This window comes from Lacerta agilis, chromosome 16 (genome assembly GCF_009819535.1).
Source record: "Lacerta agilis isolate rLacAgi1 chromosome 16, rLacAgi1.pri, whole genome shotgun sequence".
Lineage (NCBI taxonomy): Eukaryota > Metazoa > Chordata > Lepidosauria > Squamata > Lacertidae > Lacerta > Lacerta agilis.
Genome location: NC_046327.1, coordinates 29,456,016 through 29,483,938, shown reverse-complemented (window position 1 = coordinate 29,483,938; position 27,923 = coordinate 29,456,016). Strand labels below are relative to the sequence as shown.

The 27,923-nt window shown below is 44.0% G+C and overlaps 1 protein-coding gene across 8 annotated transcripts; it reads left to right on the top strand.

The window, feature by feature from the left end:
• Positions 1-611: 611 nt before the first annotated feature.
• On the top strand, positions 612-25,921 carry LOC117060493 (polyhomeotic-like protein 1). 8 transcript variants are annotated; one of them, XM_033172741.1, is made up of 15 exons: positions 612-709; positions 9,994-10,153; positions 11,375-11,485; positions 13,044-13,121; positions 13,876-14,025; positions 14,912-15,067; positions 16,297-16,792; positions 17,895-18,682; positions 19,775-19,961; positions 20,499-20,707; positions 20,935-21,049; positions 21,539-21,647; positions 22,795-22,942; positions 24,668-24,899; positions 25,517-25,921. In XM_033172741.1, the coding sequence occupies exons 2-15, from the start codon at positions 10,040-10,042 to the stop codon at positions 25,669-25,671; spliced, it is 3,048 nt and encodes a 1,015-aa protein (XP_033028632.1). In that variant the 5' UTR covers positions 612-709; positions 9,994-10,039; the 3' UTR covers positions 25,672-25,921. The 8 variants fall into 8 exon arrangements, with proteins under 8 accessions (XP_033028632.1, XP_033028635.1, XP_033028631.1 ...); XM_033172744.1 differs by having other exon boundaries at positions 16,291-16,792; positions 20,571-20,707; XM_033172740.1 differs by having other exon boundaries at positions 16,291-16,792.
• The last annotated feature ends 2,002 nt before the right edge of the window (positions 25,922-27,923 follow it).

The following is a 27,923-nucleotide window of genomic DNA, read 5'->3' as shown; positions in this document are numbered from 1 at the left end:
ATTTCGAGCGCCGCGCAACAGGCAAAAAGGTTCAACTTTCCCACTCGAGCTTCACCGGCTGAATTCCTTCCTGCGTGCGCTTGGAGTGAACCCTGCAAAGGGAATCGAGAGCAATGCATCGGCCTCGAGTCCGCTAGATGCGATGGAATCTACCGCTCGCCGGGCCGAGCTAATACGAGCCACACCTGCCCAGGTGGCAAACTACTGCTACTACTAGAGGGCCGGCTCGGCCCCCTAAAGTAGGCGAGGGCGGGGCTCGCCAGGCCCCTCTAGGCCCTATTTTCCGTCCCCATGGCAACCGCAAACCCTGCGCGAGGCGGAGTCGGAGGCAGGGCTGTCACGTGGCCCGGAAAAGCGCCTCTCTGGCGCCCCCCTCTGGCAGGAAGTGGAGAGAGAGAGAGAGAGAGAGAGAGAGAGAGGAGGGGGAGCCCAGCAGCCAAAGAAATTAAATTCCTCGGAGGCGGCGGCGTCTTCGCGTCTGGGAGGGCGCAGAGCGACGCTAGTCCTCAGGGAGGCCGGCCAACCCGCCGAGGGGGGCGCGGTTCCTCAGCCCGCCGGGCCCCTCCCCCCGCTTCCCGCTGGGCCCCGGCTCCGCCCCCGCTCCGTCTCCCCGTCTCCCGTGAAGGCAAGGGCCCACTTGGCCCTCCGCCGGCCCCTCATGAGGCGCAGCCGCTCTCTGGGCACGTACCGGGCCTAGGCGGAAACGAAGGTAAGCGAGCGCCGGCGGCCCCCGGCTTTTCCCGCTGCTGCGGCTAGCGCCGCCCGCCCCGCTCCACGCCCCCTTCGCGAGCAGCCGCTGCCCGTTATTAGCTCGTTATCGGGCCTCCCCGGAGCCGCCTTTCCGAGGCCGCTTCGCCCTACTCCCCCAATATCTCCTCCCCGTGCTCTTCGTTCCAAAACACCCCACGGGGCTGATTCGCACGTTACGGCGACCTGTAGACTTGAGTTGTGCTGTCTGGGCTGTGCATGCTCTGCAGGCAAGCTACAGGTAACCCCGGTACCTGTGTCGGCAAACACGTGTTTTCCCTGGTCCTGCTCGCTGTGGAGCGTCTTTAGGGTTTTAGTCAGTTGGGAGGCTTTGCAAAAGAAAAAAAGAGGCTTTTATCTCCAGAGGGCTTTCGTCTTGCTCTGGGATCCCCCATCATTACTTTGTGTTTCACATGGTTTGCTGCTTCTGCTGTTTGGTTTATTATTACTTGTTTATCATTGCTTTTTAAATTTGTATACCGCCCTTACCTGTAGATATCAGGGTGGTTCAGAGCATAAAAATACAATATAAAAAACAATGCTTCCACCATGCTTCCTCTGCACGCAAGAGGCTTTGATAATAATACTTACCTAATATTTAGGGTTTCCTTCATGCCCCACCCCCGCCTTTTGCAATAGGAGGAGTGTAATATGGACCTGCCTTGCATTTTGTGAGATTATGTGTGTTGAACAGTTTGAGCACTTGAGAAGTGTGTTAAATAATGGGTTTCTGGATACCAAGTGTTTGGAAAGTTATTCAGCCCAAGGGCTGCAGTCCCCTCTGGGCATTTTTTATATAAAACATATGAACAAAACAATCTCAGCATGTCCTTTGTACACTGATATATACAGTAAGATGCATCAGTGTTTTCTTAATAGAGTCTCTCCAAACGTCTGGGTGTCTGCTGATGGCAGTCTCGTTTAGTAGACTGATATGTTAAACATGCATAATGAAGCAATGCCAGTCTGTATTGAAGTTCTCTTGTCTGATTATTTTCTTTCACTTACAGTATTTGTAAGTTTTTTTGGCCAAGGCTATTTGCTGTACATTTGTATACCATTTGGCTACAGCAGTGTTTTTCAACCTTTTTTGGGCAAAGGCACACTTGTTTCATGAAAAAAATCACGAGGCACACCACCATTAGAAAATGTTAAAAAATTTAACTCTGTGCCTATATTGACTATATATAAAGTAATTTTCCCACGGCACACCAGGCAACATAGTGTGCCGCGGAACAGTGGTTGAAAAACACTGGGCTACAGTCTTCTAGGACCCGCATGCCAGTGGTGGGTTGGGGCAGAGACAAAAGTGGGTGGAGTAGTTAATATTTTTTCTACCCTTCTACACTAAGCTAGTTTCTACACACATTCGTGTACAGTATCTCTCTTTATCCTCTATTCAGGGGAATGAGGCATAATCAGAGTTCAAAAACATCCAAGGAGGGTGTGTGGCCTGGAGGAGAGTCCTGAGGGCCAGATAGGGATGCAATGAGGGCTGCACTTGACCCCCAGGCTTTACTATATTGCTTTATATGGTAACTGTGTTTGGAGTGGGTAAATGTAATATTTGATGCTTATGCGTAAACATGGTTTGGATTTGCACCAGGAGCTGCTGCTATTTGGGAAGAGTTGTGCAGGACTGATAATCAGGGTGCTATGAACACATCAGCTTCAGAGTATGAAGCAACCCTTGCACAGCATATTTCACACGTGGAAAGGTCTTCAGTAACCTTAACAACAGCTGTGAAAAGTGGACTACAGTGGTGCCTCGCAAGACGAAATTTATTCGTTCTGCAAGTGCTGTTGTATAGTGAAAATTTCGTCTTGCGAAGCACCAACGGGGGAAGAGCAGTTAAAAAAAAAACACAGAATTTTTTCGTCTTGCGAGGCAAGCCCATTCAAAAATTCGTCTTGCGAGACAGCCTTCTGCTAGCGAATGCCTTTCGTCTAGCGAGGCATTCGTCTAGCGAGGCATTCGTCTAGTGGGGCGCCACTGTAGTATTTATTATTATATGTTAAGGCTGGAAGAACAGTGTCTTGTGGAGACCACTTAGTACATGTCTGGTTGAGGCAAGATTTGAAACAGGGTTGATACTCATAACAACTCATCACACCAAATCTAACGTGAGTAAATTACGTTGTTTGTTTCAACTGCTGGCCAGGAGGAAGCTGGTTAACATGGCTGCTTATATGGCCTTTTCCCACTCACATTTTCATTCCCATGTGGCTTGTAATCCTTTGAGTGGGGGTCAGGTGAACCATGAGAGCTGGCCACAAAGTTTGTAAGAAGTCTCCAAAGCGATCTGCTCATGATTTAACTCTGAGCCCAGGGATAAGCAAAGCTCTTACTTAGATTCAAGTGGAATATGTCTAATCCAGGACATCTGGGAATCAATCAACTAATAGCCCCTTCTGTGGAGGACAGAAGTAAACAATGAGCAACCTAACACATCTAAAGCTTATGCTTGTGGTTATTTGTGACTAAATGCTGCCTTTTTCTATGCAGATGAAGGAATGTATATAGACAACAGATAATAGTGTGCAAACTAAATGAGAGATGAGTTTTTTGTGGCAATACATACTGGGAAGCACTCTGCATTGAAATATGTATAATTAGGATAAAACAGATGATGTGTGGTTTCTTTGCTTGCAACAGTGTAGCTGCTTTTTAAACAAAAATATTTGGATGTTTTCTCTGGTGATGGAAAATGGTTGGGCAGAGCAGTCTTAATGTTTGAAGATTAGTAGAATTCTCGAAGGGCAATTATTATTTTTTCTCTCTGGTGAGAAGTCAGTGATAGAAATACTTCCTATTTAAGATGGGATTGACTTGTGAGAGGACCAGCAGGGGCCATCTTAGTGTCTTCAGTTTGAGGATTGATTTTCACATTTGAAACTTATATCAGATTTTCATTTTACTCCAAAATTATGCTCCTTATTTATGTATTACTAGTGGGAAATGCCTGGCACTGCCCAGGAATTTGAAGCAATCTCAAAATATTTTTAAGTGGAGAGTGCATATTTAAAAAAAAAAGTTTTAGGACTGTGCATACACACACACAAACCCAGGGGTCTGCCTGACCCCAAATCAGTTTCTCTCTCTATGTGAACTAAAGTTTAATTAGGGTTAATTTGACCTGTCATGTTGATTAAAAACTGCCTCTGGTGTCCAAGTGTAGATGAAGATCAGTTCGTCCACCTCAGGCCCTCTCATGCCAAGTTAGGGGACAGTATCTCCAGAAGCATCTAAATTGGCGCAGGTTGGAACCATTGTGACAGATTTGACAAAGACCTGCCAAAAAATTTCCAAATTGCTGTAGTTTGGACCCTTCATGCCCCAAAATGTGTGATCACACACAAATTATGTTTGGGCTCACAATCTTGATTCAGAATGGTGGCCAGCAGTTCAGCGTTGATGAAAACTAACACCCCCACCTTGGGAAACCTTATAATAATAATAATTTATTATTTGTACCCCGCCCATCTGGCTGGGTTTCCCCAGCCACTCTGGGTGGCTTCCAACAAAGATTAAAAATACATTAAAATGTCGAACATTAAAAACTTCCCTAAACCTTGTGCCGAGTTTGACAGCAATATAACAAGAAGCACCCAAACCCACAGAGAAAAGAAGGAAAGACAAACCACTTCCCCCAAAATATACTAGATCAAGGTAGAATTTAGCACACAGATCTTTTGTGTCCTGTAGCAAGATCTACTATCTAGTGTGCCCTTTTGTATTTCCTTTCACTATGCAAAATTCACCCTGTCCTAAGTTGTAAAAAACCCAGGCTTAGCAAATATCTTTTCAAAAATAAATAATGTACGTAAATATGTTATAGTGTCTTTCAGTCAATTGATTCAAGGCACAGGTACGGCTAAAGTGTCATAGTTCTTCTGCTGTATACCAGTATAAGACAAAATGTGTTGATTTTAACAGTATGAAAATTGGCATTGATAATCTACCTTGTGTATTGCAATAATCTGGCCAACTTTCAGAAACGGGCACTGAAAAGTGACTGTGTTACAGTAATTAATTATTTTTGCATTGAGGTAAGAGGGTTACACACTCAACGATGTTTGTGGCCTTCCAAACATATCTTCAGTTCAATGCCAACATTTTGGGTATGTTGTTTTTGCTGCTTTGGTGAAAATGTTAATTTATTCCTAAGAATGATGCTTGGAAGTTTCAATTTCCAATCAGTGGGACATTAACTCAGTGCCAATTATGCAGGAGCTGCATTTGTGGAGCTTCCTTCCCAAGGGATAAAATATAGGTGGTGGCAGCAGCAAAAATCCATCCTGTAAGCCTCATATGGTATGCCTGCTGCTGTTACGTGTTTATATGTAGGGAATTTAATATACAGTACCAGAAAATCATCTGTCTTTACCTTCCCGTAAAGTGTATCAAATGTTTTCCACATGCTTAACTCTTTGACTGTATTATCTGTATTATGACTTCAGTTGTAATCTTCCTTCCATGATTTATCCTGCATTTAGAAAGTTCTCTAATGGCTTCACTTGATCTCAGTCTGTGACAGTAGTTAATGCTCCAGGATTGTCATAAGCCTGAATCTTGGAGCAATATGAGCATAACAACAGTGGACTGTATTTTATGCCTTGTAGAGTTATTAAACCATTGACCAAATGAAGAAGAAGCTGACTTAGGCTGAAAAGTAGGAGAAACTTCCTTAACAGTAAGAGGAGTTTTGACAGTGGAACAGATTGCCTTGGTAGGTGGTGGCCTCTCTTTTGCTGGAGGTATATAAACAGAAAGTGGTTGGCCATTAGTCAGGGTCACTGTATTTACATACTACATTGCAGATCCTTCATGAGCAAGAGAACTACAGTCATACCTCGTGTTGCGTACGCTCCGTGTTGCATACGTTCGAGCTGCGTACGTTCGCGACCCGGAAGTCCTCCACGGAGCATGCGGGTGTGCAGAAGTGCAAAAAACCACGAACTTCCAGGTTTTTTCTTTTTGTGTGTGTGCGTTCGCGTTACGTACGCCCGGGTTACGTGGCGCGACGCGGAACGGATCGCGTACATAACACGGGGGTACCACTGTAGATAGATTAGATCAGGGGTCAGCAACCTTTTTCAGCCATGGGCTGGCCCACCGTCTCTCAGACCATGTGGTGGGCCGGATTATATTTTGAAAAAAAAATAATTAACGAATTCCTATTCCCCACAAATAAACCCAGAGATGCATTTTAAATAAAAGCACACATCTACTCATGTAAAAACACCAGGCAGGCCCCACAAATAACCCAGAGATGCATTTTAAATAAAAGGACACATTCTACTCATGTAAAAACATGCTGATTCCCAGACCATCCGTGGGCCGGATTGAGAAGGTGATTGGACCTTAGGTTGCCTACCCCTGGATTAAGATGACCTAGTTCTGGTCCAACTTTATCCTTATGTTATGACAGAATAATAATTTACTACTTTACAGAGTTAACATAAAGATTACTGAAGTAGTATACAACCATGGGAAAAAGGAAGTACACACTCTTTGAACTCTGTGGTTTTACATATGAGGTCTTAAAATTAAGTAAATACAACCCCAGACGAACAGCAGCACATGGCATACTACACCGTGTCATGATTTATTTAGCAGAAATAAAGCCAAAGTGGAAAAGCTATGTGTGAAAAACTAAGTACACCTCATGAACCACCTTCAGCAGCAATAAGTCATCGTTTTCTGTATGACTTCATCAGTCTCTCCCATCCTTGCGGAGGAATTTTGATCCACTCTTCTTTACAAGGTTGCTTCAGTTCATTGTGGTTTGCTAGTATTTGTTTATGCACAGCTCTCTTAAGGTCCTGCCACCAGAGGATGTAAAACAAGTACAGATCACCCAACTGGTTCAATGGAGGATGCTGGTGAAATACTGGACCCTAGAGCTACTGATGGCTTGCTGGCAGGGTGGATAAAAATCAATGATTTTTAAAAATGGATTTTAAAAATTTAAATCGAATTTTTTTTATTTAAATCATTTTTTAAAATTTAAATTGGATTTTTAAAATAAAATGCTTTTGGAGGAAAAAAATCCTTCCAAAGATAGTTTTCTATTTAATTTACACTATAGTCCAAAGGCTATAATCCAGAAATAAGGATTTGTTTTAAATTTTTCATGAGTGCTGAAATTCAGTCTAAGTTGGTGTGTTTTTTTTAAAAAAAAGTTTAACAGTATCAGTTAACAAACATGGATACATATGCTATAATGTTATTGTTTTAGTTGAATAAATTGTTTAAATTGTTATTAAGGAAATGATTATTTTTCTTCTTCCAGTAAAGTACAGCAGATTTATGGGCCACATTTAGACCAATCAAACCTTGGATTATAAAGTTGTGATATACCCAAGCCTTTTGCCTGCATAGGCCGTCTCTGTGTTTTTCCCTTTGCCGTAAGCTTTGATTTAATCAGGAAACTTCTAATTAACCATACTGGGCTAATATGCTGGCTTCAAACTTTGGTGTAATATCCTGGCTTGTTCCAAAGCTGATAACATTTTCCTAGTTTGGATGAAGTGGGAAAGTATGGTTACAGTAATTGGAAGCTTCCTGGTTTAATTGCAGCATGTACAATAGAGCTTTGTGTGTGACAAAAGCTCATGTGCATATTGTTTTAATAGTCTGAGTTACAATTGTTTGAGCAAGCTTTTAGCACATGTAATACTTAACCTAAAAAGTGAGATTTCCCTCCCTTTTTTCTGTTGAAACAGAAAAACAACTTTAATTCAGTGTGTTTGATATAGTCATGATTCAATTTCAATTGGGGTAGATTTTAACATACCTTTTTGCATTAACTTAAGATTTCCTTTAAAACAAAAAGTAGTAATTACTGTAATTTTTATGAAAAATAATTGAATTAAAATTTGGTTTCATTTAAATTTATTTTTATTGACTCTCTGCTGCAGCCAGTGTAGTCCTCTAATGATATTTATTTGGCACATTTATATCCCACCTTTCTTCCACTATGGATCTCATAGCACTCTTGAATATACAGTTTTTTATCTATTATTTCAGGCAACAAATAATTACATTAAATGTGTACTCCACAACTGGGGTACAAAGTTCACAGCTTTGAAAATCAGGATATTAAAGAACCTGTATTTGAAGCTGCAGTGACTATGCATGTGCTATCTTGGAAAATTATTTGGTTTTCTGATAAATACAACATAGCTAGTTCTAGGAAATTGCAATATCCCTGCAATAGAATGTCTGTAAGAAACAAGTTGCAACTAAAATTTGATAATCTTGAAAGATCCACTGCTGTAGATATCAGCTTAAATAATGCTCCATGCTTGGGCACATCTTCTGAATTTAGACAGGATGTGCATTGGCACTTAATATTGAGCTATAAAAGCCGGAGGTGCTGAGGTTTTCAGTCAGATCTGTACAGATAGACTTATTAACAAAAGCTAGTGGCTGTATGATTTGGTAAAATTGTGGAGGGAATTTGAGTTTCACAGGCTGATGTCTCATCAGTTACTCATACCCTGCTTTCTGCCACAATGCTCGTAATTAAAAATAAGTTATAAAAAACAAATATTCCACTCTCAGATAAGTGTATACATATGATCTGCAAATGTGTAAATCAGTTATATAATAAATGCAATACTGGGAAGGTAACATTTGAATTCAGTTGGTAGAGTATGTTGCTTTTCTTCCAACATTCCATTCTTCATCACACAAATAATGAATCTTACTTGTGATGCAGGTCTCTTTGTAATGCTATGTATTAAGGTTGTAATGCTGTTAATAGGAAGATTTAATATAATGCCAAGCTGGAAAAATCATAGCTGTTAATACATTTGATCCTTATACTTAAGAATGTGAAACACTTTGCAAGCCCAGTTGTAGTGACTGCCTTAAATATCTGTATCTCCCCTTTGTTCTACATGTTCTTCTATTTTAAATTTTCTTTTTTTAAAAGCTAAGCACATTTCAGAAAGTTGTTCAATTAGTAAAATCAATAATACATGTATTACTTGGTTATACATATTGTATAAACGGTGACCATTTTGCACAGGGGTTCCATTCCTGGGCCCCCTGCACATGTTGGCGGAACACGCATAAGGAATGCCCTGCCCTGTTCCGCCCCCGTTCTGCCCTCTGCCAGGTCTAAAAGGACCCATGTGTTGTACATCAATTGGACACACCTAAAACGGTCGCCGCCTTTATGTGGTTTGAGACTTAGTCAGATCCTGGTAGTTTGAGCTGCTACAGAAAATGGACAGAAAATACTTTCGGTATGTTTTCCTTAAAATCCAAACAATGCAAATAAAGTGTATGCTCTTGTTATTCTGCCTTAAGTATTGCAATAAACACATTTTCCATGTAAAGCTTTGAATTGTTTGGACATAGCATTACAAGTAACTCACAACTTAGGCACATTTAACTTGTGCGCATTCAGCTTGGCAAATCTTTTTTAAAAAAAATGGAAAGGGGGTGGGTGTCTTGCGAAAAAAGACTTTTGACAATCCCACCTGCCATTGAACCAAATGTATTTTCACCATACACAATTTTGGCTTTATGCACTGTCCCCAGAACGAAACCCCCACGTAAATACAAAGGGTGGAATCTTGCAGTCTCAAGGACAGCATCTCAAGGCCATAGGATAACTCTTATTTCTCTGATTCCACTCTTGTCCAATCAACATCTCCAAGGGATGTGTGTTGGGGGGATTCTAGGAAGTTGATTGCATCCAAATGATACAAAACCATTCCAGTGCCCTGACACATCCCCAAAGAAGTTCAGGCATATTTCTGAGCGTGGTGCTAGAAGAAAACTTGTTGGTACTTAATCCATTAGGTGGTTCTTACGAAACTTCCTATTTGTTACATGCATAAGCCCGTATGTTGTATAAACCCCTCAGATAGTCCTTTGCCCACCTTATGTTTCTTGGTAAAAAACAAAAACAAAACTATGACAAACCCCAGTGATGAATGCTTATTATGAATAATCTACATTGTTCTTGACTTCCGTGTCTTTAAACGTTCACAGGTAACCTAACTTTGCTTTAGTACTATAGAATCATGGCTATAAATCTGGAGGAATTTACATATCAAAATGTGTGATTTTAAATGGTTATTTTAAAAATAGCCTCAATTATTGGCTTTGGTTAAGCTGTGTGATGATGAGTTTAGGAAGGAAATGTTCCACAAATTTATAATGCAGGGGGAGATTAATGTTGTAGTTTCTGTGCCATGAGCTAACCTCCAGTTTTCTTCATCTAGGGCTTGAGACAAAGCTTTCAGGCAAGGATCTTGGGGACCTGACACTATGGAGACGGAAAGCGAGCAAAACTCAAACTCTGCTAGTGGCAGCTCAAGCTCTGGAGGAAGCACTCGCCCTCAGATCTCTCAGATGACTCTATATGAGCGGCAGGCAGTGCAGGTGGGGGACCATCTTTGTTCTTGGGATGGTTGTTCTTGGGGAAAAACTGCCCTGGAAGGTATCATCATCAGACTAGCAGCACATCACTTTAAACTGCTGCTTAGCCAGTAGGTGCCCTTTTTATGAGCACTGGGGAAATTGCTTCAGAGGCTTAGCCAATGCAATGAACCTGTAGGAGACTAGCACTGAATTGGTTATGTTCCTCACATAAGAGGAGAAGCAGACAGCCTTCTCTTCAGGAAAGAATAGACCAATCTGGAGAAGTGAATACCTCTCCTTATCCCAAGGATTTTATTCAATTTCTGTTTTGTTCTTCTTCCTGAAGAAGCCCAGAGCAGGAAGCAGCAAAGCAGTTGTTAAGTTCAGCATAGCTCCCAGTTTAGTCTGCAAGGCCATATCCCCCTAAGTACTCCCACCATACCTGATGTCAGGTTTGGGGCAGGTAAGTAAGTAGCTCCAAAGGGAGCTATTGGGAGCTTCAAGTGAGGGTTTGCTTGATTGGCACTGATAGCAAGCCCCACTGGGATCAGCTGCACTAAGGAGTTCTCCATCAGGAATTCCCTAATGCCTTTGCAGGGTGTGTGTGTGTTGTGGTCAGTGCCTATCTGTGTGTCCCTTTGAAGGTGTGCTTTCAGCATCAGTGATGCGATTGGAACTGGCGGTGTGCCTTCAAGAGGGCTTGCTGCAAGCCCTACTTTGTCCATTTGCACCTGAAAATGGATATTTTCCCTCTGCAGACAGCTGCAGAGTGTGTACCTACAGTTTGAATCCAATCTGCCAGCCAATGTACTTCAAAGGGGCTCATTGTAACTGTCAGTCAGCTGATTAGTCCCTTTGAAGTTGTCAGAGTTGGTCCCCAGGAGTGGAGTGGTAAGGATCAAATCCTTTGACCAATTCCAGTGCTCCACTCCTGCCTTATCCAGTGGCCTAGGAAAATCAGTAGGAGGCATCAAACATGCCACATGCATTGCTAGGTCCCGTTTAATATCTAATAAATCTAAGGATTGTTGTGTTCCTGACCATTCTAATTAAGCTGGTGGAACCATTTTTAGCCTAATGTTCTGTTGTTCCACTGTAAATAAATATGTGGCGGTCCAGATCTGCTGATAGGGGGCTGCGATTCTATATGCTTTCACTTATTTTGTCCTCTGAGACCTCGGGCATGTTAGGTTGTGTTCTGCTTTGTATTCTGAATTTTTATTTATTTATTTATTATTACAGGCACTTCAAGCACTGCAGAGGCAGCCCAATGCAGCCCAGTATTTCCACCAGTTTATGCTCCAACAGCAGCTCAACAGTGCTCAATTACACAGTCTGGCTGCAGTCCAGCAGGTGAGACAGACAGTTCAAAAGACAGGAGTTGACTAAAACTGGGAAGAGTGAAACACCTAGTTTGGAACGAACAAATGAGATTTTGGATGGACAGGGCCCAAGGAGGGGATATCAAAGGATGGGAAGAGAACGTTGTACTTTCACAGTAATGGACTTAGTGGACACTGATTGTTCTGCTCTGGGGAAAAAATGCTTATTAACTCTTGCCTCTTTAAGAGCTTATTGATTCAGGTTTTCCAATACAGGCAACTCCCCATTTGCGTGGGGATTGCATTCTGGTTCATCACATGTGTTGGCGGAGCGCATGTAAACCTGCCCCGCCCACTTCTGGGGCCGAAAATGATGTGTGTGCGTCCAGTCATGTGTGCCTTGCTCATGCACAGAATGGTCATTGCCTGTATACGATTTTACATGCATTTTGAACTTTCTATCTACCAGCTAGTTCACTACAAGCTGTAGCACTCCAGGTTGGTTCTGGGACACAGTTGTGGTTAAAGACACAATTTCGCTTTTACCCCTTACATTTTTATTCATACTCTACACATGAATCATGAAGCAGGGCATTTTGCTAACTTTTGTTACTTGTTTCTGTTTGCCTTCCTCTGCCATCTCCCGCTTAAAAACAAACAAACTTCAATTTAAAATAGTCATCCTTTAGATTCTCATTTTCCTTTCCCTCCCTTTTATATTGTTAACTGTTCTGTTCCTGACAGGTAAGAGTTGGGGAAGGTGATAATAATTTAGATTGCATATGTTGAAAATGATCTTAAGTCTGTTCAGCATTTCCCTGAGAGGTTTTGAAACAACTTGACTTAGTGTTTTAGATGTGAGCCTGAGTAGGTGTTACTTCTGTGTCTGATAAATGCCTATTCTGACAGAGCAGGTGTAGCTGTCAGTTGTAGCTTCTGATGAAAATACTTCCATTCTGCTACAGGTCCATGTAACAGGTCTTGCCCAGCACCTGCCATTGTCTTAGCAATGGCTACATTGCTTTCAAAATGCTTTTATAGCAGAGTAAAGGTCTTGTCTTGCACATCATAAACTGTACTCCCAACTCCCTCACTTCCAGAAATACCAATGATTTGCTCAAATTATCTGAATAAGTGGTAGCTTCAGCCTACACTGATGAAACATAATTAGGATCTCTGGTTATTTGTCTGATTAAAGAGAGAGTATGTATTGATGATAAGTTAATTCCTCACTTCTTTTGCTCTTTGTTGGGGAGCATTGTGGAGGGGCAAGTTTAATTACATTAATTGAAAGGTTGAGGTGGCTTACCATTGGCTCTGCAGATGCAGTACAGTTCTCATAAGCTCCAAGCAATATGAGCAATAACTGGAGATGATGGGAATTGTAGTCCAGCAACATATGGAGAGGCAAAGGTTAGCCACCCCTGGTATAGAAGCTGCATGTCAACTAAGCTGGAGAAATAAACATGAGGCAGATGTTAATGACCATTTTGTTGTGCCTTACCTTTTGAGGACCAGAAAACATGGGAATAATGGGGCCTTTGGCTAAATCTTTGGTTTTGGAAGAATATATAAAATGTTTCTTACAGGCTACAATTGCAGCAAGCCGTCAGGCAAGCTCTCCAAACACAAGCACCTCTCAACAGACAGCTACTACACAGGCTTCGGTAAGCAACTAACCTGCCCTCAAATGATTGTCCATCCCATGTCTGTTTTCTTGGAGAATTAGTTGGCTATGGATGGGTAACTTCAGTGTTGAGTTTGGCAATTTGGAACCAAGAGAGAATGTTTGCTAGTATTGGTGGAGGAGAGTAGATAGTATTGTCAGTCGGGGGGGGGGGGGGAAGAGAACGGGAGTTCCTTATTTGCAAGTGAGAAGACTGAGCAGCATCCCTAGAGGGGATATTCCTTCCTAATGATAAGGCAACTGAATGAAAGGGGAACATTAGCATCTGCAGAAGAGGGCTGTGTCAAGCACTTGTCACCTGCTGATAATAAAACTGCATATGCTGCTTTTATTTAGTGCTTTTGATGCATAAATCATAATCGAATGGTCATTGTTTGCAAGTCCATTGTTATGTTCTTCCAGTTGCTGAAGTTCTGAGAATAATTTGGGCAAAATGGTTTTGGAGAGCATCTGCTACACTCCCCTCCCCTGCTCCTTTTCACATAGCCTGGTAGGGCTGCTGAAAAGAGTGGGTTGTCTTCCCCACACACTTTTCTTTCAGATAATTTCTGGGCTCTTAACAAGGTGGGTATGGGAGGGGAGCATGAAATCAGGAGTTAAAAGTGGCTGGTGGGCCTTGTTCCAGTCGTATTGCTGGAGTTCAGCCACACTTTCTTTGAAATTGTTTCAAGCTTAGATTCTGTTAATACTACTTTTCATCCCCCCCCCCTCCACAACAACTTTTCACTTTACAGATTAATTTGGCTACCACATCAGCTGCACAGTTAATCAGCCGTTCGCAGAGTGTGAGTTCACCTAGTGCCACCACCTTGACACAATCGGTGCTCCTCGGTAACACCACATCACCACCTCTTAACCAGTCACAAGCTCAGATGTACCTTCGGGTAAGAGTTGTACACGTGTTGCTTTCACCCATCATAAATAGCTCGCAGCCCCCTTGATGAATCTCCAGCTTTCATACAGTCTGCTATTTTGTGCTCAGACAAAAGTTAGCAATCTCTGTTCCCTTGAACAGTTGGTTGATTCTCAATTCAGCAGATGTACTACAGGGACAGAGGATATTTAGTGTCATTTGCTGTTTTATTTTCCATGAATCTTAAAGACCCCATGGCACTTGGTACGATTTTATGAAATGCATTACAAAACAGATCTCTTTTAAACCAGCCTTGATAAAGTGCTCATCTGAAATACGACTCCATTTCATCCTTTTAAAACACCCTGACTTTTAATGCTTTCTCTTCTGTTCTTTAAAGAGTTTCCGGAAAGCCATCTTCTTAATTAGGCTAAATGAGAAACACACTTCTTGTTTGTACTCTATCCTCCTCACATTTCCATCCTTGGCTTTGGTTGCATATCTGTGAAATAGCAAACTCCTTTTGATCTGTTTGGCCTCAGATTATATTTAGTTATCTTGGTTAGAGCTTTTCAGTATGGGGGGAAAAAAGTTTTGCAGTTGATCTAAGCTAGCAGGGGTCCCTCATTCCCTTCATTCCACACTTAACATCTGCCACACAAACCTATAGGTAACCTATGCTGCTGGCCCAGTATGGAGAAGTGGAGGTTGTTTGGCTTGTGGAAATAATTAACCTGCTTTCCACCACCTGCAAAGTGGCCATGATGGAGGAAAATGCTGAGACAGAATGACTGTCTTATCGGAGACCCTAGGCCCCATGCACTGTGATAACCTATTTGCTTGTGGTTCGCTTTCTTTCCTCCTTTTTCTCCTTCCTGCTGTTCCCATCTCCACACCACCTAACCCTCCCTCAACAGCCACAGCTGGGGAACCTGTTGCAGGTGAACCGGACCTTGGGGCGCAATGTACCTCTTACCTCCCAGCTCATCCTGATGCCTAACGGGGCCGTGGCTGCTGTTCAGCAGGAGGCACCACCCACTCATTCTCCTGGGGTCCACACAGACACAGACCAGGTCAGTGACACCCTCTTCAGGGGTTCCCATGACCAGCCTGGCCTGCCCCAGTCTCGGGTGTGTCCCTCTGGCTCAAACATCCCATGAGAAGAACATCCCCATTCCATTCAGTCCCTGCACACTTCAGCCAGTGGCCTTCCGGTTCTCAAAACCTGGGTTCATGCTTGCAGCTGACAAGCTAGCTAGTTAGCTGCACTTTTTGCATTGATTGGTTATCCCCCATTGATTGGTTATGTCCTTGTATTATCGTCCTGATGCGAAGAACGTGTGCTGTTTGCCACTTGACAAGTACTCCAGACTTAACAATCAGATTTGATGGGGCTCCAGAAACCTGAGGTGCCTGTTTCTGCATGATGAGGGTTTTTCCAGGTAAAGCCGGTGGTGGTGGTGGGGGAACAAATTTGACAAGACGGGGGAAATTACCTCTGTGGACCTTCAGTGTTGCTTAGGCTTTGACTGTGGCTTGATGCTTGTTACATATCTTGCTCTCTCCTCCTCCTCTTCCTCCCTAGCATTTCTTGGAGCCTTTAGAGAACTAACTTCTCTGCATCTATTTTCTATCTCAGTTTTTTAGGTAAAAGTAATCTTTTATCCCAAAAGTGCAGTAGGAGAAAGTGTATCCAGACACAGGCAATAATATACGTTAGGCCCTAGTGTGCACCAAGCTGTGCACCAAGGGATTGCAGAGAGAAAAGGGTCAGTTTCTTTTCCTTTAATTTTTATTTATTTATTTGAAAATGTGTATTTAAATCTAGATTTTCAAGATAGCTTACAAAAGAGAACCATAAAACAAATATAAAAGGTTCGGTTTGAGCGAGCAGCCTTTCAACATAATGAGGGTGACTGCGCAGGGTTGAGTTAAATGGATTTTCTTTAAGGTCCTTTCAGAAAGTGCCATGAGATCTTTAATTTTACTGAAAATGAGGAAGAAAGGAGCTGCGATTTTAAAGGATTGATCCCTTTAAAATAATAAAAAGTGTGATTCCTCACTCCCTGTAGTACCTTGTGACACTTATTTTTGGGTGCAAGACAAAGGGTGCAGCACCAAAATAAAAGTGAACAGAGCTTCCTAACAGCTGTTAAGCATGCTCAGTTTTTACTGCTGGTTAAGCCAGAGTAGATACCAGGGGTCCCTGCCTCTTGTAACCTGAAGCTAATGAGTCATTTATTTCTCCCTCTCCCTCTTTTTCTTCTTCTATCTGTCTCTCTGCATTTTTTCCCAGGTGCAGAATTTGGCTGTCAGAAGTCAGCAGACCTCAGCAGCTAATGCACAGCTCCAGGCTTCAGCTCCAAAGGCTGTTTTATCCGGGAATTCCCAGTCTTCAGTACTACCCCAGGCCACCCATGCTGGTCAGACCTTGACAGTGACTCAAGCCGCTTCTGGCAATGTAGGCCAGTCACTTAATCTCAGTCAAGGGGCAGCGGGAAGCAATGGCATCTCTGGGGTTGTGGCATCCTCAGTGGGGAGCCACGCTACTTCCGGGCTGAGCCAAGCAGCCTCATCCGGCCCAGGGGGCAGCTGCCAGAGGAAGGGTACTGGTGTAGTTCAGCCTTTACCAGTGGCTTCTGCTGCCCAGGCAGTGACTGTGAGCCAGGGAAGTCAGACGGAAGGAGAAAATGCAGCAGCAAAGAAGGCTGAAGCAGATGGTAATGGTCAACAGACTGTAGGCATGAACTTGACCAGGACAGCGACACCAGCCCCAAGCCAGACCTTGATCAGTTCTGGTAGGTGACAGTTCATGATTTCCTTACTGGTGACCCTTCCAGTAACTTGACTTGATACCTTCATCCATGTACCCCTTAACCAGGCTCACTATCTTCATAATTGTACACCCCCTTGCTAGATGCCTCATGGCAGATTGGCTGTAATCTATTTTAGCCCATTCCTTGCATCTTGTTGGGCTTGGAGTCAATGTGCCCTGGAGAGGAGAACTGTACTCTCATTCACTTCCTTCATTTTTCACTGATGGCTTATTACTGAAATGTGAAGCATATAAAACTGTCTTCTGCTTGTCCTTCTAGCTTGTATTGGTGGGGACGCCAGCCCTTTGGGGCTTCTGGGCATATTTCCAGAGAAACTTGAATGGGCACCACACATGCCTCACAACTGTGTGCTTCCTCCCAAACCCCTAGGCACCAGTTGGCTTTGAAAAAAAGTTTTCTTTTCTTTTCTTTTCTTTTCTTTTCTTTTCTTTTCTTTTCTTTTCTTTTCTTTTCTCTTTCTTTCTTTCTTTCTTTCTTTCTTTCTTTCTTTCTTTCTTTCTTTCCCCATCAAGCCTAAATGTGGGGGCAGTAGGGGCAGTTGTCTTCCTTGAGAGTGCATCTGGGGATGCAAGTATTAACTTTCCCAACTGCAGTTTCCAGAAAGATCAGCCCCTCCCTTTGCAACAATTAGGCTTGGAAAAAGGCTCCTATGTTCGTTACATTGTACGTTTTCCTTCAAATCCAGTTGCAGAGGAAGAGAACTAAGTGTCAAGGAAGACCTCTTTGGGTGCCTGCAGGTGCCACTTTTGTGATGCATGCAGTAGCTCTGCAGTCTTGGGCAAAGGTCCTGTTCAACTCTACTATATTAGTTCCTTTCCTGAAAATGCCAAAGTTTGGGCCAGGGACTTTCTGCATGCACTCTGCTGCTAAGCAACCGTCCCTCCCCACTCTTAAGTGTATGCAACTGCATTTGCTTGCCTCCTACCCTTGTGCTCCTGGCCTTTCCCAAGATTGCAATTTTCTTGGGCTTGGTAGGTACCTGACCTCTTTTGCCTAAATTACTTTATAAAGCAGCGTGCACCCTGATGGTGTGTCATAATACTGTTTTTTTTATACTTTACAGCCACATATACCCAAATCCAGCCTCACTCACTGATCCAGCAGCAACAACAGATTCACCTCCAGAAGCAAGTGGTGATCCAGCAGCAAATCGCCATCCATCACCAGCAGCAGTTCCAGCACCGCCAGTCCCAGCTCTTGCACACTGCCACACACCTCCAGCTGGCGCAGCAGCAGCAACAGCAAGCTCCGCCCCTGGCCCAGCAGCAGCAGGGGCCAGCACAGGCTCAGCAGCAGGCCCTGCCCCTCCAGGGCCAACAGCAAGCCCAGACCCTTGTCGTCCAGCCCATGCTGCAGTCACAACCTCAGCCGGTGCAGCTCCAGCAGGAGAACCTCTGCCAGGCAGCTACTAAGATGCCTGTCCCCATTCAGTCGAAACCGCCCATAGCCCCCCTCAAGCCTCCGCAGCTCGGGGCCGCCAAAATGTCGGCGTCCCAGCAGCCCCCGCCTCATATCCCAGTGCAGGTTGTTGGCAGCCGCCAGCAAGGTTCAGCCCAGGCTCAGGCACTGGGTCTTCCGCAGATGAACACAGCAGTGCAGACCCCCCGGGGCCTGCCAGCCGTAGTCCAGCCGGTATCCCAGGCCCACACGGCATCCTCATTGTCCCAGACCTCTTCTGCCTCCTTTTCTTCTTGTTCTCCTCCTCCTCTACAAGAAGCCCCTCCACTGCTCACTTCGGGGGTCAATGTGGCCCAGGTCCAGGGCACGACCCAGGTGAAGAACACGGTTTCCTCTCCCGTCATGGCTCAGGCACAAACATCCGCCTACTACGTGCAGCCTGTCCAGTTACCTGTAAGTTACCTCATAAGTACAGAGTCAGGAATGTTTTTTTTTGGGGGGGGGGCAAAATCCGCACTTGCTCACACATGTGGCTTTGGGGTATGACATAGCCTAGCTAGCCAGTAACTGAGAGTCATTCCCTCTATCATGTACAGTCAGGCCTGCAAAGCATATGGTCCATCTGCCATGTATGGTGGGTGATCTGTTTGCTTGCTGTTTTGCAATCCTCTCGTATTTGGAGACCTAGGCAAGCAGCTAAACAGGAATATTATTTAGCTTTTTGTGTGCTGTTTTATGTGACTGGTGGGCTGCATTTGCGTTAATACGTTGCCTATTTCACAGACTCCCTAGTAGCTTTGGTTACCAGGAACAGACTGTGGAGCCTGGTGTCCAGGTAGCATTTCCCAATCTGTTTTTTTTTTTTTTTTTTTACCAAGACAAAGGGTGAGCTGTGAAATGTGGTCATTTCTTGTCTTCTGGATAGGGATCTTTCGAAGGTAAAAAAGCAGTTGGGAAGGTTTTGTCATGGCACTTCTTGGGAGATCATAATTTGCAGCTCACCCAGTGGTTCCATCTATTATCAGGCCTTCCCCCCCAAATGACAGCATCACCTGTCTCCTCTTGGACCTTTCCCTTGGTGTTTGCAATGCCCTTTCTTGCTTATGCATCCTGATATTGTTCAGGGTAGTGGCCATTTCAGGAAGCAGATTTGGGCCTGAGATAATGATGGATGGGAGCCATTATGGGCACAATCCACTAAGTTACTGCACTCAAACAACACTGCAGCTCCTGTTTAATTTAATGAAGGCACCGTAGGAAAATTTCCTGGTAGATCATACCCACTGTGGTGCAGTTTCCATTTCATATTTTCTGCCTTCAGTCACTTGAATTCTCAAAACTATTACATACCATGCTGTTCCAGGCCTTCTGGAATGGCTTTTGGGGGTGGGGTTGCAAGGAAATGCAGCGTGAAGAAGCAGCAGATCCATGTGGTGTGATGTCCACTTGCATCTCTTCACATGCAGCCTATGGAGGTTAGCAGCATTTTGCTGCCTATTTAGTGTCTGGGATAGAATTATTTCCTTCCTTCTCTTGGATCTGCATGTCCCTTCCCATCTTCCCACACAGAGCAAACCACAGACTTTGGCAGTCAAGCGCAAAGCAGAATCTGAAGAGGAGAGGGATGACTCCAGTGCACCACCTTCTCTCCTGCCTGCTAAGTCATCTCCTGTGGCAGAGAGTCCCAAAGCCACAGAAGATAAGGGGGGCCTTGGAGGTGAAGGGAACAGAGGTAAGTTCTGCCTGCTCCCTGTAGAGTAGATAAGTGGTTAGGCCTGGTGGCAGATTCAGGGTGGAATGTATAAATGGACTAAAATGCTCCTGTACACAGAGCAGAATCTGGGTGATGGTGTATAACTTTAAAACACATACATAAACCACAGGTGAAGCTTCTGAATGTTGGGGGAAAGATTTGGACCAGGACTTGTTTTATGGCTTAACTTTCTTGCTTACACGGCTCACAAATTCAGTCCTGCGAATGCCTTTGGTCAACATGTGATAATCTCGTGTGTTTGGCATCCGTGACTCGAAGCTGACAATGAGCAGGAGCTATCTTGTCATAGTGGACACCTGCAGCTTTCTCTGCCCAGCTCTGCATGCCCTATGCAAGCCATACTGATAACAGTAATGCTTGCAGATGTCACAAACCAAACCAATTCCGCCTATTTTTTTATGTATGCAAATACATAATTTTCAAATACATAATTCGCATAGTTGCATATAGAATTCAGATGGGTCTAATTTGTTAATGCTGCTTCTGTTATTTCAGAGAAATCTGAGTCCCTCCCCAGTGCCTCCCCCAATGCACCTCCAAGTGACTCCAGCTCTGTCACTCCTACAGCTGCTCCTATGCCTACCTTAGCCATGTTGTCACGCCAGACGGGAGATTCCAAACCTCCGCAAGCCATTGTCAAGCCTCAGATTCTAACGCACATCATAGAGGGGTTTGTCATCCAGGAAGGGGCAGAGCCTTTTCCGGTAAGAGGGTTCAGCCTTGGGTATCTAGGGCAGGGACTGCTCTCTGCTTCTTTCTCTCTTTGTTCTGCCAGCATGATCCATTTGCTAACTTGGCTTATGTTAGCTAAAGCCAGGAAAGAAATTCTACTAGTCCTGTAGTTGAAGCATGCTTAGCATCACACAATGAATACTCGTGCACAAAGTTGCTTTCTGACTTGGGTTTCCCCCTTCCAATGTCTTGAATGCAGGTGGGCTGCTCTCAGCTCCTAAAAGAATTTGAAAAACCCCTTCAGGGAGGAGTTCCCTCTAGGCAAACTGAGAACCAGCCTAGCAACTCCCCAGGAGGGGAAAGCATTGCTGCAGGTGAGTCCCCTCTAGGGACTGCAGTCGATGAGAAGGAACAGGGTGGGGTTAGGGTCTTTCAAGTTCTATGTTCACATTTTTCACCTTTGTCAAACCTGTAGGTTACTGAGAGCCAAGCCAAATGCTTAGCTTTAATTACTCTTTCTTGAAAGGGTGCCCAGGGAAAGGAGAAGGAGTGGAGGTGCTGTATTGGATCACATGGTTTATACTGAAGCACTACCCATTTTATCTGTGGAATAAGGAAGAGCACCACTTCACACACTCAAAATAAGCATAGGTGAACAAGGGATGTGCTTTTGTTACACACAGCTTTGCAGAGCTAACAGCTAATGGGGTTTCCAGTTCTTTCTCTTTGGGGAGTCTCCCATACTTGGCTTTCAACAGAGAGTATAGCTTGCTATCAAACAGTCTTAAGCTTGCATTCTGATGTTGCTGGTTAATGAAGCTAGTTGTTTTACTATTAAGTGTCTGCTTCTCTTGCTTCCTCAGAGCAAGACAAGAAAGGGAATCTGCTGAAATGCGAGTTCTGTGGAAAATACGGCCCAGCCAATCAATTTCGTGGTTCCAAAAGGTTCTGTTCTGTAACATGTGCCAAGAGGTAATGGTGCTTGGAAACTCCTCCTTGAGACTCGATAATGATGGAGCCAGTTGTGTTTCCCTGGGGATACCATTCCACAGATGGGAGCCACCCCTGCAAAGTAAAGTCATTTTACTGTGGTCAATGACCAGTATCAGGATAAAATCACTGAAAAGGCCTGTTGTCACGTGGTTACCCTCTGCACCTCCTTTGAGTGAGCACTTGTAGAAGGGGCCCCAATGGACTGCAGAACCTGGGCTGGTAGAGGCACTTGTTGAGCTACTCTGAAGCTTTATGGGTCAAAACCAGCACTTTGAATAGAGACTGGAAACTAATCAGTAGCCACTGCAGTTGGGCCAGAACCGATGTAATATTTTCAGCTCTTCTGGTCTCGGTCTCACCACCGAATTCTGCACCAGAAGTATTTTCCAAAACATCTTCAGAGTCAGCTGCGCTTGCAAAGCATTGAAGTATCCTAAACTAGAGGCTACCAGAGCATAAACAACTGAAGGTTATCCCTGTCCAGATAGGGTTACAGTTGGGCCACCAGCCAAAGCTGATGGAAGGCACTTTGTGCCTCCAAGGCCACTATATATCACTCTTAGTTCTTCTCCTTTGTTAGAAGGAAGTCTTCCTCTCCTAGGATAACTCCACTAATTGGACAGGACAGGGACATTATGCAGAAGTAGTCATATGGTTCCCTGCCTCTCCCAACCCCCCTGGGACTTACCCCATTAGTAGACGGATGCCTCCTTCCACCCTCTCAAGAGGAAGTACCTTTTCAATAAGTACCCTTTCTGAATAGCACCTAGAATGTTTCAGGCACCTTTATAATGAATTATTTCCCTGGAAAGCAAGTCTGAAAGTTGAGGTTAAACCTGTACAGTGTTATCTGGGTATTATGGTTGCCTTTCCCATTGGATTCCTCAAGCCCAGATTTAGAGGGTAATAATTTAGAGGCTGTATGTTGTTTCTACCTCCTGATGGAAAGATCTCAATAAGCCCGATTAGATGGCTGATGCAGGAACGACTCTTCAAGTAGGGCTTGAGCACCCACATACTCAAAACGGTTTTGCTGGAAAAGGACTAGCACGTTAGAATTTCCAGCTTGCAGAGGAATTCTCAAATGAGCCTTGTTACATTTATTCTTCCTTCTTTCTTGTGCCAGGTACAATGTGGGCTGCAGTCACCAACTTCGGCTGCAAAGGAAAAAAATGAAGGAGCTCCAGGAAGCAAACTATGCCCGACGACGACGGGGGCCTCGGCGTAGCAGCTCAGAGATTGCCCGAGCCAAGATACAGGGCAAGCGTCACCGGGTAAGCGTCCATCCCTCATTCCTCCTTGCCTAGGACAGCAGAGTTTCACCTGCTCTGGTGCTGTGAGGGGCTTATCTGGCAGGGACTGGAGGTCTTTTAAGTCTGTTGCTTAAAATATTTATACCCTGCCATTCTTACATAAATAACAGCATACAGCACTGTAAAAACAAGAATAAAAGAAACATCAATTAAAGCCATCAATAAAATACTTCAAAAGGAGATGAGGGCAATATTTGCTAGGGCCGTTGAAGTACTGGAATTGTACTTAAGACCTCACAGAACCTGGCCAAAGCCTAGGGGAAATATTTCCAAAAGATAGAGATTAGATTCTTGCCTTCTTTGGAGCTTTTGAGGCTCCTTTGAGAGAACAGTGGCCTAATCTTTGACCCTCCAGAACTGTAGTTGTTGAGTAAAAACACACCTTTAACTTGCTGAAGGAATGTATGGTCCTCTATAAGCTCCTACACAAGATGCCCAAGTGGCTGTGCTTGGTTATGTATGTTGAATGGGGATTAATTATTGGGGAATGCATGACAGAAAGGAGCTACCGACCCACAAATTACACAAGACTTGTCTCCAGTCGTGTTGACCACAGACTCCCAACTCAAATAAGGGCTAGAAAATATTGCCTTTACAGCATATGCCATCCTGACTGTTACACAGTTTTCCGTCAGTGGCGTAAGTTCCAATGTTAAAGCCAAGCAAAATCTTATATTTAAAAACCCGGAACTGGAGACTTAAAACCCAGATTAAATCTGGCCAGCTTTGCCTTATGGCACACTTGGGTTTATATGCACTCCACCATGAGAAAAATTCCCAGACAGGTGGAAACTCCAAGTTGCTAGACTTTGGTGAAGAGAATCTTGTACTTTAGTGGAGGAGAGTGCACATTTGTTAATTCATAATAAGTAAACTGCTGTTTAGGGACGTGGGTGGCGCTGTGGTCTAAACCACTGAGCCTAGGGCTTGCCGATCGGAAGGTTGGCGGTTTGAATCCCCGCAATGGGGTGAGCTCCCGTTGCTCGGCCCCAGCTCCTGCCAACCTAGCAGTTTGAAAGCACGCCAAAGTGCAAGTAGATAAATAAATAGGTACCGCTCCGGTGGGAAGGTAAACAGTGTTTCCGTATGCTGCTCTGGTTTCGCCAGAAGCGGCTTAATCATGCTGGCCACATGACCCAGAAAAACTGTCTGCGGACAAACATCGGCTCCCTCAGCCAGTAGATTGAGATGAGCGCCACGACCCCAGAGTCGTTCGCGACTGGACTTAACTGTCGGGTCCTTTACCTTTACCTTTTTTAAACTGCTCCCAAGATACCTGCTAAAGGTAAAGGGACCCCTGACCATTAGGTCCAGTCGTGAATGACTCTGGGGTTGCGGCGCTCATCTCGCTTTATTGGGCGAGGGAGCTGGTATACAGCTTCTGGGTCATGTGGCCAGCATGACTAAGCCGCTTCTGGTGAACCAGAGCAGCTCACGGAAACGCCATTTACCTTCCTGCTGGAGCGGTCCCTATTTATCTACTTGCACTTTGACGTGCTTTCGAACTGCTAGGTTGGCAGGAGCTGGGACTGAACAACGGGAGCTCACCCCGTCGCGGGGATTCGAACCGCCGACCTTCTGATCAGCAAGCCCTAGTCTTGTGCATCATCTTACGTTTGTTCTATGACTTCCCCCCACCTAAGGATTTCCTCCTCTTCTTTTATTTCTGGTGCTTGCGTCTTTCAGGGCCAAGAAGACTCTAGTAGAGGATCTGATAACTCCAGTTATGATGAAGCATTGTCCCCAACATCTCCAGGACCCCTTTCAGTGAGGGCTAGTCATGGGGAGAGAGACCTTGCCAGCTCCAACATGTCTCAGCCTACCCCTGACCTCCATGGCATCAACCCGGTCTTCCTCTCCAGCAACCCCAGCCGTTGGAGTGTAGAGGAAGTGTATGAGTTCATTGCATCTCTGCAAGGTGAGTCTGACACCAGCAGAAGAGAAGGAGTGAGATTAGATGACAAGGTGCTTAGGTATAACCGAGGTTTCAGTATGTGGAACGGTAATTTACAGTCATACCTTGGATCCCAAATGCCTTGGCTCCTGAAAGATCGAAACCCAGAAGTGAGTGTTCCAGTTTTCAAACTATTTTCGGAAGCCAAATGTCCTGCGGGGCTTCTGATTGGCTGCAGGAGTTTCCTGCAGGCAATCAGAAGCCACACTTTGGTTTCCGAACATTTTGGAAGTCGAATGAACTTCCTGAACGAATTCCATTTGACTTCCACGGTACCACTGTACTACGAACACTATTCTGCGTGCTCCAGGACTTATGAAGGTCATGACGATAGAGGACTTATCTGTGTTAACATAGCATAATCATTGAAAATGTGAGCTGTAGCCTAGGAAATTCTGTTTCAGCCAGCTTTCCTTCAGCAAGCCTTTATTCTTTCGGTCACTCACCTCAGACCTGTTGTGAGAATTCTCAAGATTGCTAAGGGATTTGATACAAACATCCTGTTCTTCAAAATGACATCAGCTGCTTGCCTCTTTGACATCTCACAAGCTGTTTTGTTTTTTGCTTCTTGAATCCTATAGGCTGCCAGGAGATTGCGGAGGAGTTTCGGTCGCAGGAGATTGACGGTCAGGCTTTGCTCCTACTGAAGGAAGAGCACCTTATGAGTGCCATGAATATCAAGCTGGGTCCTGCCCTCAAGATCTGTGCCAAGATCAACATCCTCAAAGAGACCTAGTAACGCAAGAAGCCAGAGTTCTCACCCTCTTTCCACTGGGACCATTTCAAGCTCTCAACACTGAATTGAGGGAAACTGGCCTCTCTTAAAAGCCAGTCTTGGTGCTACATGGAGGAAGTATATCTCCCCAGGAGGCCTTGAAACACCTCTTCAAGAGCATCTCATGTTGCCTGAAAATTAGCCTCTGAATCGTTCTTGTGGCAATAAAGCAAGGATGATGAGTGTTCTGTGGTGAGGCTTCTCAGAGGGAGGGCCGAGAAGGACCCTTCCTCTTCTCAGAATTAGAGTTGCTTTTGTTTTCTCATTTTCCTGCCCATGTGGTCTTTCCCCCTTCTACACAGATTAATTTTTCCAGGGAACCAGTTAGTACTGAAGTTTGGGAATGGGTTCTCTTGATGAGGGAGGGAGGGGAAGTTGGAAGGTCCTTTAAATGACGCCTTTCTCAGTTCATAGCGTCACGTGGAAGTAAGTAGCAAACTGACCCCATACAGAACACTGGAAAGTGTTCTGGATCACTTAAGGATTGGAGCTTGTTCATGCCTAAATAGGACCCTTGGCAAGACAACACGAGCACTTCTGTGATATCAAGGGATTTTTTAAAGAAAAACTTTAATTCTACATGTCTTGTGGAGTTGGAAGATGCCATTCAATATCCAAAGGAGAATCCAATTGTACTGAAGTACCATTTGTTTCTATCTTGCTTTTGAATTTTTTTCTTTTACTAGTTTTGTATCTTGCCCTCCCCCTGAGAGCATATGGGACAAAGCTTCTTCTAGCAGGTTTGTATCTCCTGTTAGAAGCCTGTTTATTTTTGTTTATTATACAAATGTTCTCTTCAGTAAAAAGAATGCTTCAAAATTTAAGTTGCCGGTCCTCTTGTGGCCTGATTTTTCTTTCTCCCCAACTTTCCTGATACACCAGTGCAATAGTTTCACTTGGAGATGTATGGCAGGTTGAAATGAAGGCAAGCTTTGTTGCTGTTCATGTTAAATCATTCAAAAGTAGGGTACAGCTTTGGTTTTAACTACAAAAGGGATTTGTTACAATTCATACAGAGCATGTTCAAAATCTTAGTTTTGATGTAACCTGTATGTCTGTCTCAAAGTCTGTACCTTTCAAATTTTATGTTGTGTCTGACAGTTTATACTAGGGCAGGTGTTTCCACTGTTCTGTGCTTGCATATTTCAGGCTTGTTCCAATCAGTGGTAATATCTAGTACTAATCATTACCCCCTTTGAAGTATGACTCTTCCAGTAATAGGTTTAGGGCAGTTTACAGTGTCTGCTGGATGATAGCCATGGCTTTTGGTCAAGGATGTGTTTTTCCATTCCTTTTTCCAACTACTGTTTTTAACAGTTTTTTAAAGCAGTGTAATTGGAGGAGGGGGACATGTACTGAGCAGGGGAGCTATGGAGAAAGCTTTACTTGTACTTATAAAGCTAGGTGTGATATTTGTCACTGTAGATTGCAGTTAAGGATACTGAAATTTGTTAACTGTGTTAACTTCAAATCTGAGATTGAAACTGTATGTCCTCTGCTACAGTTCTGGAACACTGAACAAGATTTAGCAATATTTCTTGGAGTATAGTAGTTTAAAACAATTAAACCTACCTTGCAATCATTTGTAGAGATTTCCATATATTTCTATAGGAGTTTACTCATTTCTGTCGGAAACCTAAGTGTGCTTAATATCTTAGCATAAAGCTCAGCTTAAGCATATTTACTTCTGCTTAGTAGAAATAGTGTTTAATAAGTTCTATCTGCCAAAATGTCACCTTTAAACTTTTTGAATGCTAGGGTTTGTAGTATTTTCACAACTCAAGTAGCCTTTTAAAGCCCACTAGAGGGAACCAGAGTTTTGGCAGTATTACTTCATGCCTACCAGCTGGGATTCATGCCTTAGCTTTCTGGACTGTTGGCTCAACCAAGTTTCCTTCCATTGCACCAGACCATCTTCCCCACCTCCTGCCCCAAGTTTGACATGGATTGTCCACCTGTTATTTGATGTCACAGTGACATCAAGCAAGCAGTTTTTGCCCACAAGGTTTGAAATCAACCTGGAAAGCACTGATGGGAAGCTGATTGTTGGGTCTTGTAAAGTACTGTGCTTGGGTTTTAAGACTCCATGATGTCAGATACAGGTTGGTGTGTGGGGCTTGGTGGTCTAACTAGGGATCCCAATACAGCCAAGTGCATGTTTTCTAAACTGCCCCAAATCTGAACACAAAGTTTAATATCACTAACAAATGAGA